This window comes from Clinocottus analis, unplaced genomic scaffold (genome assembly GCF_023055335.1).
Source record: "Clinocottus analis isolate CAN_PGR_092001 unplaced genomic scaffold, fCliAna1.0.p SCAF_14, whole genome shotgun sequence".
In the NCBI taxonomy this organism is placed as follows: domain Eukaryota; kingdom Metazoa; phylum Chordata; class Actinopteri; order Perciformes; family Cottidae; genus Clinocottus; species Clinocottus analis.
Genome location: NW_027175865.1, coordinates 14,948,791 through 14,960,978, shown reverse-complemented (window position 1 = coordinate 14,960,978; position 12,188 = coordinate 14,948,791). Strand labels below are relative to the sequence as shown.

The 12,188-nt window shown below is 51.7% G+C and overlaps 2 protein-coding genes across 2 annotated transcripts; both read left to right on the top strand.

The window, feature by feature from the left end:
• The first annotated feature begins 718 nt into the window (after positions 1-718).
• On the top strand, positions 719-2,590 carry LOC137785127 (uncharacterized). Its single transcript, XM_068576169.1, has 3 exons — positions 719-976; positions 1,052-1,110; positions 1,182-2,590. Exons 1-3 carry the CDS (start codon positions 954-956, stop codon positions 2,531-2,533), a joined length of 1,434 nt encoding a protein of 477 aa, XP_068432270.1. The 5' UTR covers positions 719-953; the 3' UTR covers positions 2,534-2,590.
• Positions 2,591-4,477: 1,887 nt separating this feature from the next.
• LOC137785037 (pro-resilin-like) lies at positions 4,478-12,188 on the top strand. Its single transcript, XM_068576055.1, has 3 exons — positions 4,478-6,447; positions 8,643-8,849; positions 11,648-12,188. The coding sequence occupies exons 1-3, from the start codon at positions 4,478-4,480 to the stop codon at positions 12,186-12,188; spliced, it is 2,718 nt and encodes a 905-aa protein (XP_068432156.1).

Here is a 12,188-nt window from a genome sequence, read left to right as displayed (position 1 = left end):
GCCCAATGATGATGATAGTCTTGATGAAAATACATTTCTGGGTGTAATATAAGGGATCAAAATGAGAACCTCATGTGCAAGCAAAGTGTTTAATGAGCATTGCAGTTCACAGTTTGGATCATAAAGTATGGTCAACTGAAGTTTCGAATAGTATTGAATCTGAATTACATGGCGAAGGTCATGAAAGGTGTTCAGTGTGGACTGCTGATAATCCATATCAACAGTCCGTGTCTACTACCGAACACTTTACGAAGTACACTGCAATACAGTGCACTATAACACAGTACACTAACACATGTAGTGCACTGTGTCGCTAATAAGCGCTGTATCAAATGAAACACTTACGTTCACCAATTGGCGGAAGTAACGGACGCAAATCTGTTCGCGGCACCCGCGAAAATTAAGCCGGAAGTGACGTCCGCAAATCTGCTCGCGATACCCGCGAAACTAAAACTGACAAAATGAACGCACTTCCTACCCTATTTTTGTCCCTTGTGTTCCCCTTTCTCTAACCCATGTGGAAACTGCGGCACCTCCACAATCGCGGCAGGAGGATATAAATAAATTAATAACAAGCTGGCGAAATGGCTCCTCCTCTTCCGGTACGTAGCCAAGATGGCGTCCGTTCAGTGCGAGTAGTGTCCATCACTTTACGCTACATTTTTTGACCGTTTGCAGTGCGCCATCCGGGTACTTTCAGTGCACTGAATTCTGCTGGTTTTGTTAGTGTGGCGCACTAAGCACTGAAAGTCAGTGCTCGAAGTGCGCAAGTGCGCGGTAGTAGACACGGCCATTGGTTGGTTGACTCTCAGGTGCACCAGATGACTCATTAGGCAGTGATTGGATGCAGGTTGCAATAAATGCTACCTCTCTGCTTCACACACACACGGAGCAGGATCAGGGCAGGTGGGTTGCTGCTGCGGTGACCAGGCTGCGTTTGTTGGAACACAGAAATGGCTTGTGGAGTTCATTTGGGGTAAGTTCTTTGCAGCTCTTTTAAGTGTTGAGTTTCTGTGACCATTTCTGACTGGATGTCTTTTTTTCTGTGCAGGATCTTGCTGATTTGTTTAGTCCAAGCAGAGCATGTGCATTGTTTGTGGGCTTCACAAGGTGAGCGACACACAAATATCTGTCATTGATTGTGATTCACTAGCTGTAGATTACTCTTATTTCTTTTGCAGCTCGGAGACAAGACGGCAACACAAATGTTGGCTTCTCGCAACAGGGTAGTGGATTTGGTGGCAGCAATCTCCAGAATCGACTCAGACAGGCCTCTGGTTCTCCTGGCTCAGCCCAGAGCAGTAGACTCATCACAGACTTTGTTGGCAGTGGTTATAGCCGGCGACTTCCCAGTAGTGGCCCTACACAAACTCTTTCACCGGCAGCTAAAAGTGGCTATGCTTCAGTCGGGTTCGTGCAGAGCCGCTCTGAGTCAAAACCTAACTGGCGAACGACTAAGTCGAAACCAGAGAACCAGCAAAAGATGCCCAAGAAGTTTAGCCTTTCTGCTTCCATTGCTGGTGGCAGTTCACTCAGTAAGTACAATCCAACTCCAATTAGCAAGAAGAGGACTTGGCCAGTCCAGCAGGGTGCCCCAAGTACGAGCAACTATCGTTCCAGTGGTTCTGAATCTCTTCAGAGTCCAAGAGAGATCTACTCCAAACCTGCCTCCGGTCAGTCGGCAGCGCGTAAGGCTTCAGTTAATTCTGAAACTCCTGCTTACACCGGGCTCCAGGGTTCTTCTAATCCTATGAAGTCTTCCAGCCCGTCTAGCAAAGGTGCTGCTGCGACCAGAAGAATCCCTGTTCGGACCAAAACATCAGCCAGTGGCGCGGCTAGAAGAGTGTCTACACGTCGTCCCTCTGCAGCATCTAAACGTTCCCAAACCGAGTCTTGGAAACCGTACTCGAGCAACCTGGTTCCTGTGAATGCGCTTAACGTCCCTGCCTCCAGGACCAGCAGTGTGGGGTCCTCTGGTCAGGGCTTTGCCCCAAGCGGAACCCACCAGATCCCTCAGCGCTTTGGTGGCGCAGCTATCAGACGGCTGAGAAAACCTGCAGACAAGAAGGAAGTGAGTGTCAGGAAGTCGCAGCAGCCGTCGTCCTACGTGGCCCCCCAGCGCCAGTCTTCGCTGCAGCAGCCGTCGTCCTACGTGGCCCCCCAGCGCCAGTCTTCGCTGCAGCAGCCGTCGTCCTACGTGGCCCCCCAGCGCCAGTCTTCGCTGCAGCAGCCGTCGTCCTACGTGGCCCCCCAGCGCCAGTCTTCGCTGCAGCAGCCGTCGTCCTACGTGGCCCCCCAGCGCCAGTCTTCGCTGCAGCAGCCGTCGTCCTACGTGGCCCCCCAGCGCCCGTCTTCGCTGCAGCAGCCGTCGTCCTACGTGGCCCCCCAGCGCCCGTCTTCGCTGCAGCAGCCGTCGTCCTACGTGGCCCCCCAGCGCCCGTCTTCGCTGCAGCAGCTCCAGAGTGTTCATCCAGAGGCCAAATGGAAGAGTGTCAGGGAACGTCTGGGACAAAATGTAGTTTCTGATAAATAAAATGAGTGCAGCACTTGTCCTGGGATAATGGTTTTAAATAAAATTGTTTAATTTACAGCTGTTTGTCTTTTACTTTTACTTGTCACTGGTAAAAGCCCAGCATGTGTGCATTTTGCTCTAGGCTTGCTGCCACCGAGCATGTAAAGATGTCTTTCTAAAAGGTTCCTCTTGACCTGCCTTGTGTGAGCAATCTGAATGCTGGGTCTCAATTTTCAGCTAGTCTAACGGCCCGGTCTGTGTTCCAAGTCCCTCAAGGATCACACTTTTTCCTTGACCTTACTGGAAAATGTCCTTAGGATCAGGGAGAAGACCACCATGGCGTTTAGAGCATGTGATTATGTTGAGCTTGATAAATATGATGCGGCTGTGTGCCATGGTGACAGACGCCATTCACCACTACGATAAGAAGCTTAAGTGGCTGCTTTACTTGTCTGACCGCCCTTCATGCTACCACACTTGAAAATCCAGTGTACAGAGGCAGGAAAATTGGCAGAAAATCAATTGCAGCCAGAGGGCTTTATCCACTCAAAGATCAGTGTGGGAGGAGACTCCTGTAAATCTCAGCAGGGAAGATGAACTGTCCTGCAGGAAAGTGATCTTGGAGCACACGCTAAGATAATTTCAGTGTCTTCTCCCCAAGAACTCCAGGGTTGGATGTAGTTGAAACCGGATAGCCAGCAAACCAGTTAGTCTGTTTTTTTGACCGGGCCCTTGACCGCTATGTTTTCTTGTATGCCTGTGTACATGTATGAATTAGTATGCTACTTGGTCTTTTTAAAAAAAATTAAATGTAATTTAAAAAAATCAAGATATGAGTGATGCTCCTGCATCAGCAAAGAACATTGAAGTCAGAGAACCCTCAGGTCAGAGCATTGAATTGTCCCGCCAATCTTGATTTGTATAAGCAAATAAAGATTGGTTCCTGCAATACAACTGTCAAAATGTGCGGGAATGTGGGAGAGCAGACAGGTGTCGGTACTTACATTCATAAACAATGTTTCAACATTATGCGGGAAAAGCAAGGGCCTAAAACAAAACTTACACCATGGCACAACACAACCACAACCATACGCACACAACACCTGAACATCGCACAAGCGTTAAAGACCCTGGTCAACTGTGGATCTGCCTGTTAATACTAAACTGCCAGTATATTCTGTGTCCTTTGTACACTCCTGGTACAATGGAGGAGGTGGGCAGCAGGACACTGGTGGTGGTGTAGCAGCTACACAGAGTTCAAGTCTTGCATCTCAACCACGTTTACCTGAAATAAGTCTGTGAAACGCTTCTATTTGATGATGTTGTCCTTGCTAGTGAAATACACTTTGGTCCAGTAATAATAATAATGCAAAAATAGTTATACAAACTTTTGTTAAAGAAAGTCTCTTTTTACATCATAGTCTTGATTAATTGCATAATTGAGTCATGAAAGGTGTTCAGTGTGGACTGCTGATACGCTGCAGCTTCCTGCAGTGATTGGGTGGTTGACTCTCAGGTGCATCAGATGACTCATCAAGCAGTGATTGGATGCTGGTTGCAATAAATGCGACCTCTCTGCAACATACATGTACAGAACAGGTTCAGGGCAGTTGGGTTGCTTTGACCAGGCTGCGTTTGTTAGAACACAGAAATGGCTTGTGGAGTTCATTTGGGGTAAGTTCTTTGCAGCTCTTTTCAGTATTTGTTGAGTTTGTGCTAATTTCTGATTGATGTCTTTTTTTTTCTGTGCAGGATCTTGCTGATTTGTCTAGTCCAAGCAGAGCATGTGCGTTGTTTCTGGGCTTCACAAGGTGAGCAACACACAAATATATGTCATTGATTGTGATTCACTAGCTGTAGATTAATATTATTTCTCCTGCAGCTCGGAGACAAGACGACAACAAAAATGTTGGCTTTTCGCAAAAGGGTAGTGGATTTGGTGGCAGTCAACTCCAGAATCCTCCGATGCGCCCGTCCTACGTGGCCCCCCAGCGCCCGTCTTTGAAGCAGCAGCAGCCGTCCTACGTGGCCCCCCAGCGCCCGTCTTTGAAGCAGCAGCAGCCGTCCTACGTGGCCCCCCAGCGCCCGTCTTTGAAGCAGCAGCAGCAGCCGTCGTCTTCCTATGGGGCCCCCCAGCGCCCGTCTTTGAAGCAGCAGCAGCCGTCGTCTTATGGGGCCCCCCAGCGCCCGTCTTCGCAGCAGCCTTCGTCTTATGGAGCCCCCCAGCGCCCGTCTTCGCAGCAGCCTTCGTCTTATGGAGCCCCCCAGCGCCCGTCTTCGCAGCAGCCGTCGTCTTATGGAGCCCCCCAGCGCCCGTCTTCGCAGCAGCCGTCGTCTTATGGAGCCCCCCAGCGCCCGTCTTCGCAGCAGCCGTCGTCTTATGGAGCCCCCCAGCGCCCGTCTTCGCAGCAGCCGTCGTCTTATGGAGCCCCCCAGCGCCCGTCGTCTTATGGAGCCCCCCAGCGCCCGTCTTCGCAGCAGCCGTCGTCTTCCTACGGGTCCCCCCAGCGCCCGTCTTCGCAGCAGCAGCCGTCGTCTTCCTACGGGTCCCCCCAGCGCCCGTCTTTGAAGCAGCAGCAGCAGCCGTCGTCTTCCTACGGGTCCCCCCAGCGCCCGTCTTCGCAGCAGCAGCCGTCTTCCTACGGGTCCCCCCAGCGCCCGTCTTCGCCGCAGCCGTCGTCTTCCTACGGGTCCCCCCAGCGCCCGTCTTCGCAGCAGCAGCCGTCGTCTTCCTACGGGTCCCCCCAGCGCCCGTCTTCGCAGCAGCAGCCGTCGTCTTCCTACGGGTCCCCCCAGCGCCCGTCTTCGCAGCAGCAGCCGTCGTCTTCCTACGGGTCCCCCCAGCGCCCGTCTTCGCAGCAGCAGCCGTCGTCTTCCTACGGGTCCCCCCAGCGCCCGTCTTCGCAGCAGCAGCCGTCGTCTTCCTACGGGTCCCCCCAGCGCCCGTCTTCGCAGCAGCAGCCGTCGTCTTCCTACGGGTCCCCCCAGCGCCCGTCTTCGCAGCAGCAGCCGTCGTCTTCCTACGGGTCCCCCCAGCGCCCGTCTTCGCAGCAGCAGCCGTCGTCTTCCTACGGGTCCCCCCAGCGCCCGTCTTCGCAGCAGCAGCCGTCGTCTTCCTACGGGTCCCCCCAGCGCCCGTCTTCGCAGCAGCAGCCGTCGTCTTCCTACGGGTCCCCCCAGCGCCCGTCTTCGCAGCAGCAGCCGTCGTCTTCCTACGGGTCCCCCCAGCGCCCGTCTTCGCAGCAGCAGCAGTTGTCGTCTTCCTACGGGTCCCCCCAGCGCCCGTCTTCGCCGCCGCAGCAGTTGTCGTCCTACGGGTCCCCCCAGCGCCCGTCTTCGCCGCCGCAGCAGTTGTCGTCCTACGGGTCCCCCCAGCGCCCGTCTTCGCCGCCGCAGCCGTTGTCGTCCTACGGGTCCCCCCAGCGCCCGTCTTCGCCGCAGCAGCCGTTGTCGTCCTACGGGTCCCCCCAGCGCCCGTCTTCGCAGCAGCAGCGCCCGTCGTCCTACGGGTCCCCCCAGCGCCCGTCTTCGCCGCAGCAGCAGCGCCCGTCGTCCTACGGGTCCCCCCAGCGCCCGTCTTCGCCGCAGCGCCCGTCGTCCTACGGGTCCCCCCAGCGCCCGTCTTCGCCGCAGCAGCCGTTGTCGTCCTACGGGTCCCCCCAGCGCCCGTCTTCGCCGCAGCAGCCGTTGTCGTCCTACGGGTCCCCCCAGCGCCCGTCTTCGCCGCAGCAGCCGTTGTCGTCCTACGGGTCCCCCCAGCGCCCGTCTTCGCCGCAGCAGCCGTTGTCGTCCTACGGGTCCCCCCAGCGCCCGTCTTCGCAGCAGCAGCGCCCGTCGTCCTACGGGTCCCCCCAGCGCCCGTCTTCGCCGCAGCGCCCGGGTGTTGGTCCAGAGGCCAGGGGAAGAGTGTCAGGCCACGTCTGGGACAAGAAAATGTAGTTTCCATTGTAATGGGTGCAGCAGTTGTCTTGGGATGATGATGAATAAAAGTTTAATTTACAGCTCGTTGTGTCTTGACTTTTACTTGGTTGTGTAGCACTGGTAAAAAGCCCAGCATGTGTGCATATTGCTGCCGCTAGCTTGAAAAAGATGTCTTACTAAATGGTTCCTCTAAACCTGTCTTGACCCACTTGTGTGTAAATGTACACACTGAATTTTCAGCTACGTTCTGACCGTCCAGTCTGTAGTCGAAGTCCAAAAATGACCACTCCTGTTCCTTTACCTCACTGGAAAATGCCATGGATATGTGGGAGTTTTAGGATCGCGTAAAAGACAACCATTGTGTTGAGGGAATGGTTCCGCTTTCATGATGCAGATATCACTGACCTTGCTCTGCCCTGGTGACCCAAGGAAGGAATGTAATATAAACCCACACCTTGAACTTGTTGCGTAGTTCTAAACTGTAAAAATTGCTTCGTGTGTGGAGCCATAAGTCCTTCCTTGCTGTTAAAATGGATGCTGGTGTGGCAGCTAGACTTCAAGGCTTGCGTAGATATAAAATAAGTGACTCGTCCTATGGTCAAGTGCACCACCTTTAGCTTTTTTTTTTTTTTTTTTTTTTTTTTTTTTTTTTTTACACATTTCAATTTCAGTCTGCAACTGGCTGTGCAGTTTTTGGGGTGTTGGAACAGTTTACTTTTGCTAATAAGAATTCACACATCACAAGTCTCAATTGAACTCATGAACATATTTAGGAACACGCTGAGGAATATATTGGTGACTGAGGCCCAATGTTGATGATAGACTTAATGAAAATGCATTTATGGTGTAATAAAGTACAAAATCTAAACCTCATGTATATGTGCAAGCAAAATTGGCAATGAGTTCACAGTTTGGATCCTAAAGTAAAATAAACTTTTGTGAAAGTCTTTTTACATCACAGTCTTGATTGGTTGCATTGAGTCATGAAAGGTGTTCAGTGTGGACTGCTGATACACTGATGTACACTGAAGCTGCTCATGCAGCATCCTGGACTGATTGGTGGTTGACTATCAGATAACTCATTAGGCAGTGATTGGATGCAGGTTGCAATAAATGCGACCTCTCTGCTTCACACACACATGGAGCTGGTTCAGGGCAGGTGGGTTGCTGCTGCTTTGACCAGGCTGCGTTTGTTAGAACACAGAAATGGCTTGTGGAGTTCATTTGGGGTAAGTTCTTTGCAGCTCTTTTAAGTGTTGAGTTTCTGTGACCATTTCTGACTGGATGTCTTTTTTTCTGTGCAGGATCTTGCTGATTTGTTTAGTCCAAGCAGAGCATGTGCATTGTTTGTGGGCTTCACAAGGTGAGCAACACACAAATATCTGTCATTGATTGTGATTCACTAGCTGTAGATTAATCTTGTTTCTCTTGCAGCTCGGAGACAAGACAGCAACACAAATGTTGGCTTCTCGCAACAAAGTAGTGGATTTGGTGGCAGCAATCTCCAGAATCGACTCAGACAGGCCTCTGGTTCTCCTGGCTCAGCCCAGAGCAGTAGACTCATCACAGACTTCGTTGGCAGTGGTTATAGCCGGAAATTTCCCAGTAGTGGCGCTACACAAACTCTTTCACCGGCAGCTAAAAGTGGCTATGCTTCAGTCGGGTTCGTGCAGAGCCGCTCTGAGTCAAAACCTAACTGGCGAACGACTAAGTCGAAACCAGAGAACCAGCAAAAGATGCCCAAAAAGCAGTTCAGCCTTTCTGCTTCCATTGCTGGTGGCAGTTCACTCAGTAAGTACAATCCAACTCCAATTAGCAAGAAGAGGACTTGGGCAGTCCAGCAGGGTGCCCCAAGTACGAGCAACTATCGTTCCAGTGGTTCTGAATCTCTTCAGAGTCCAAGAGAGATCTACTCCAAACCTGCCTCCGGTCAGTCGGCAGCACGTAAGGCTTCAGTTAATTCTAAAACTCCTGCTTACACCGGGCTCCAGGGTTCTTCTAATCCTATGAAGTCTTCCAGCCCGTCTAGCAAAGGTGCTGCTGCGACCAGAAGAATCCCTGTTCGGACCAAAACATCAGCCAGTGGCGCGGCTAGAAGAGTGTCTACACGTCGTCCCTCTGCAGCATCTAAACGTTCCCAAACCGAGTCTTGGAAACCGTACTCGAGCAACCTGGTTCCTGTGAATGCTCTTAACGTCCCTGCCTCCAGGACCAGCAGTGTGGGGTCCTCTGGTCAGGGCTTTGCCCCAAGCGGAACCCACCAGATCCCTCAGCGCTTTGGTGGCGCAGCTATCAGACGGCTGAGAAAACCTGCAGACAAGAAGGAAGTGAGTGTCAGGAAGTCGCAGCAGCCGTCCTACGTGGCGCCCCAGCGCCCGTCTTTGCAGCAGCCGTCCTACGTGGCGCCCCAGCGCCCGTCTTTGCAGCAGCCGTCCTACGTGGCGCCCCAGCGCCCGTCTTTGCAGCAGCCGTCCTACGTGGCGCCCCAGCGCCCGTCTTTGCAGCAGCCGTCCTACGTGGCCCCCCAGCGCCCGTCTTTGCAGCAGCCGTCCTACGTGGCCCCCCAGCGCCCGTCTTTGCAGCAGCCGTCCTACGTGGCCCCCCAGCGCCCGTCTTTGCAGCAGCCGTCCTACGTGGCCCCCCAGCGCCCGTCTTTGCAGCAGCCGTCCTACGTGGCGCCCCAGCGCCCGTCTTTGCAGCAGCCCTCTTTCCTAGCCACTTAGCGCACCTCTGCATCTTACAAGAAACAGGTCCAGAGTTTTCATTCAGATGCCAAATGGAAGTGTCAGGCCACGTCTGGGACAATAAAATGTAGTGTCTATCAAGTGGGTGCAGCAGTTATCCTGGGATAATGGTTTTAAATAAAAGTTGTTTGAGTTACCACTGGTTTTTGTCTTGACTTTTACTTGGTTGTGTGCTACTGGTAAAAGCCCAGCATGTGTGCATATTGCTGTAATCTAGCTTGAAAAAGATGTCTTACTAAATGGCTCCTCTAAACCTGTCTTGACATGCTATGTGGTCACTCTTTAAATGTACGCACTGAATCTTCAGCTAACTTCTGACCACCCTGTCTGTGCTCAAAGTCCAAAAATGACCACGCCTATTCCTTTACCTCACTGGGAACTGTCATGGATATATGTGATGGGAGTTTATTCGGCTCTGGTAAAATGACAACCATCGCATTTGGGGGGAATGTGAATTAACTTTCAATAGGTGATATAATTACGATGCAGCTGTTACTGCCATGGATCTGCCCTGGCGACACCAGAACATAGGCATGCACCATAACAAACACACCTCTTGAATTTGTTGCGTACCTACTTGGCTCTAGAGTGTCAAGTTGTTTCACTTGGTGTGGTGCAACAAGTCCGTCCTTGATGATAATGGGGACGCTGGTGGTGTGGCAGCTAAAGAGTTCAAGACTTTCATATCAATCATGTTCAGAAAAAGGTCTGAAATGTTTCTCTTTGCTAGTAAAATAAACTGGTCCAGTGCACCACTTTAAGACTTTTGTTTGGACAATTTTGACAACTAAATTTGTGTTTTCAATTGGCACTGCAGTAATGCATTTTTTTTGGAGGGATTAGCGTGTTTACTTTTGCTAATAAGGATTCAACTGGCACATGCCTTGAATTTACTTGGACAATGGGATTCCTTGTTAGAAAATGGGTATAAACATTTTGACATTAATAACATGTCACAAATCTCCATTGGACTCTTCTTATAGCCATTCTCAGACATATTTAATAACAAGCTGAGTTATATTGGTGAATAAGGGCCAATAATGATAGACTTAATGAAAATGCATTAATGGGTTTAATAGAGAACAAATTCCAGAACCTCATGTAAGATATGTGCAAGCAAATTTGGCAATGAGTTCACAGTTGGAATCCTAAAGTAAAACCAACTTTTGTTTGACAAAAAAGTCTCTTCTTGCATCACAGTCTTGATTGGTTGCAGTATTGAGTCATAAAAGGTGTTCAGGGTGGACTGCTGATACGCTGCAGCTTCCTGGAACGATTGGTTGAATGACTCATTAAGCAGTGATTGGATGCAGGTTGCAATAAATGCGACCTCTGCTTCACACACATACAGAGCAGGTTCAGGGCAGGTGGGTTGCTGTTGATTTGACCAGGCTGCGTTTGTTAGAACACAGAAATGGCTTGTGGAGTTCATTTGGGGTAAGTTCTTTGCAGCTCTTTTAAGTGTTGAGTTTCTGTGACCATTTCTGACTGGATGTGTTGTTTTCTGTGCAGGATCTTGCTGGTTTGTTTAGTCCAAGCAGAGCATGTGCGTTGTTTGTGGGCTTCACAAGGTGAGCGACACACAAATGGCTGTCATTTATTGGTGTGATTCACTAGCTGTAGATAATATCCTCATTTCTCTTGCAGCTCGGCGACAAGACAGCAACACAAATGTTGGCTTCTCGCAACAGGGTAGTGGATTTGGTGACAGCAATCTCCAGAATCGACTCAGACAGGCCTCTGGTTCTCCTGGCTCAGCCCAGAGCAGTAGACTCATCACAGACTTTGTTGGCAGTGGTTATAGCCGGCGACTTCCCAGTAGTGGCGCTACACAAACTCTTTCACCGGCAGCTAAAAGTGGCTATGCTTCAGTCGGGTTCGTGCAGAGCCGCTCTGAGTCAAAACCTAACTGGCGAACGACTAAGTCGAAACCAGAGAACCAGCAAAAGATGCCCAAGAAGTTTAGCCTTTCTGCTTCCATTGCTGGTGGCAGTTCACTCAGTAAGTACAATCCAACTCCAATTAGCAAGAAGAGGACTTGGCCAGTCCAGCAGGGTGCCCCAAGTACGAGCAACTATCGTTCCAGTGGTTCTGAATCTCTTCAGAGTCCAAGAGAGATCTACTCCAAACCTGCCTCCGGTCAGTCGGCAGCACGTAAGCCTTCAGTTAATTCTGAAACTCCTGCTTACACCGGGCTCCAGGGTTCTTCTAATCCTATGAAGTCTTCCAGCCCGTCTAGCGAAGGTGCTGCTGCGACCAGAAGAATCCCTGTTCGGACCAAAACATCAGCCAGTGGCGCGGCTAGAAGAGTGTCTACACGTCGTCCCTCTGCTGCATCTAAACCTTTCCGTTTCTCCTCGCTCCCAAACGAGAGCACTAGAAATAACCTTAGCCTGACTAAGTCTGGTCAGGGTTTTCCCCCAAACGGAACCCACCAGATCCCTCAGAGCTTTGGTGGTGCTGCTATCAGGCGGCTGAAAAAACCTGCAGACCAGAAGGAAGTGAGTGTCAGGAAGCCGCAGCAGGCGCCCTACGTATTCTCCCAGCGCTCGTCTTTTCTGCAAAAGTCGTACACGGCCCCCCAGCGCCCGTCCTACGTGGCCCCCCAGCGCCCGTCTTTGCAGCAGCCGTCCTACGTGGCGCCCCAGCGCCCGTCTTTGCTGCAGCAGCAGCCGTCCTACGTGGCGCCCCAGCGCCCGTCTTTGCTGCAGCAGCCGTCCTACGTGGCCCCCAAGCGACAGTCTTTGCAGCAGCCGTCCTACGTGGCCCCCAAGCGACAGTCTTTGCAGCAGCCGTCCTACGTGGCCCCCAAGCGACAGTCTTTGCTGCAGCCGTCTGTGGCCCCCAAGCGCCAAGCTTTGCTGCAGAAGTTGTACGTTGCGCCCCAGCGCCTGTCTTTGCAGCAACAGTCCTACGCGGCCCCCCAGCAACTTTCTGCATCTTACAAGCAGCAGGTCCAGGGTGTTCATCCAGAGGCCAAATGGAAGAGTCGGCCACGTCCGGGACAGTAG

What these genes read in the sequence shown, in the direction of transcription:
- LOC137785127 (XM_068576169.1), top strand. Translation starts at nt 954, where the DNA reads ATGGCTTGTGGAGTTCATTTGGG. An exon ending in GCTTGTGGAGTTCATTTGGG is followed by an intron (nt 977 to 1,051) that starts GTAAGTTCTTTG and finishes TTTTCTGTGCAG; the next exon opens with GATCTTGCTGATTTGTTTAG. An exon ending in TTGTTTGTGGGCTTCACAAG is followed by an intron (nt 1,111 to 1,181) that starts GTGAGCGACACA and finishes TTTCTTTTGCAG; the next exon opens with CTCGGAGACAAGACGGCAAC.
- LOC137785037 (XM_068576055.1), top strand. Translation starts at nt 4,478, where the DNA reads ATGCGCCCGTCCTACGTGGCCCCCCAGCGCCCGTCTTTGAAGCAGCAG. An exon ending in CACGTCTGGGACAAGAAAAT is followed by an intron (nt 6,448 to 8,642) that starts GTAGTTTCCATT and finishes CCCTGCCTCCAG; the next exon opens with GACCAGCAGTGTGGGGTCCT. An exon ending in TACGTGGCGCCCCAGCGCCC is followed by an intron (nt 8,850 to 11,647) that starts GTCTTTGCAGCA and finishes TGCTGCTATCAG; the next exon opens with GCGGCTGAAAAAACCTGCAG.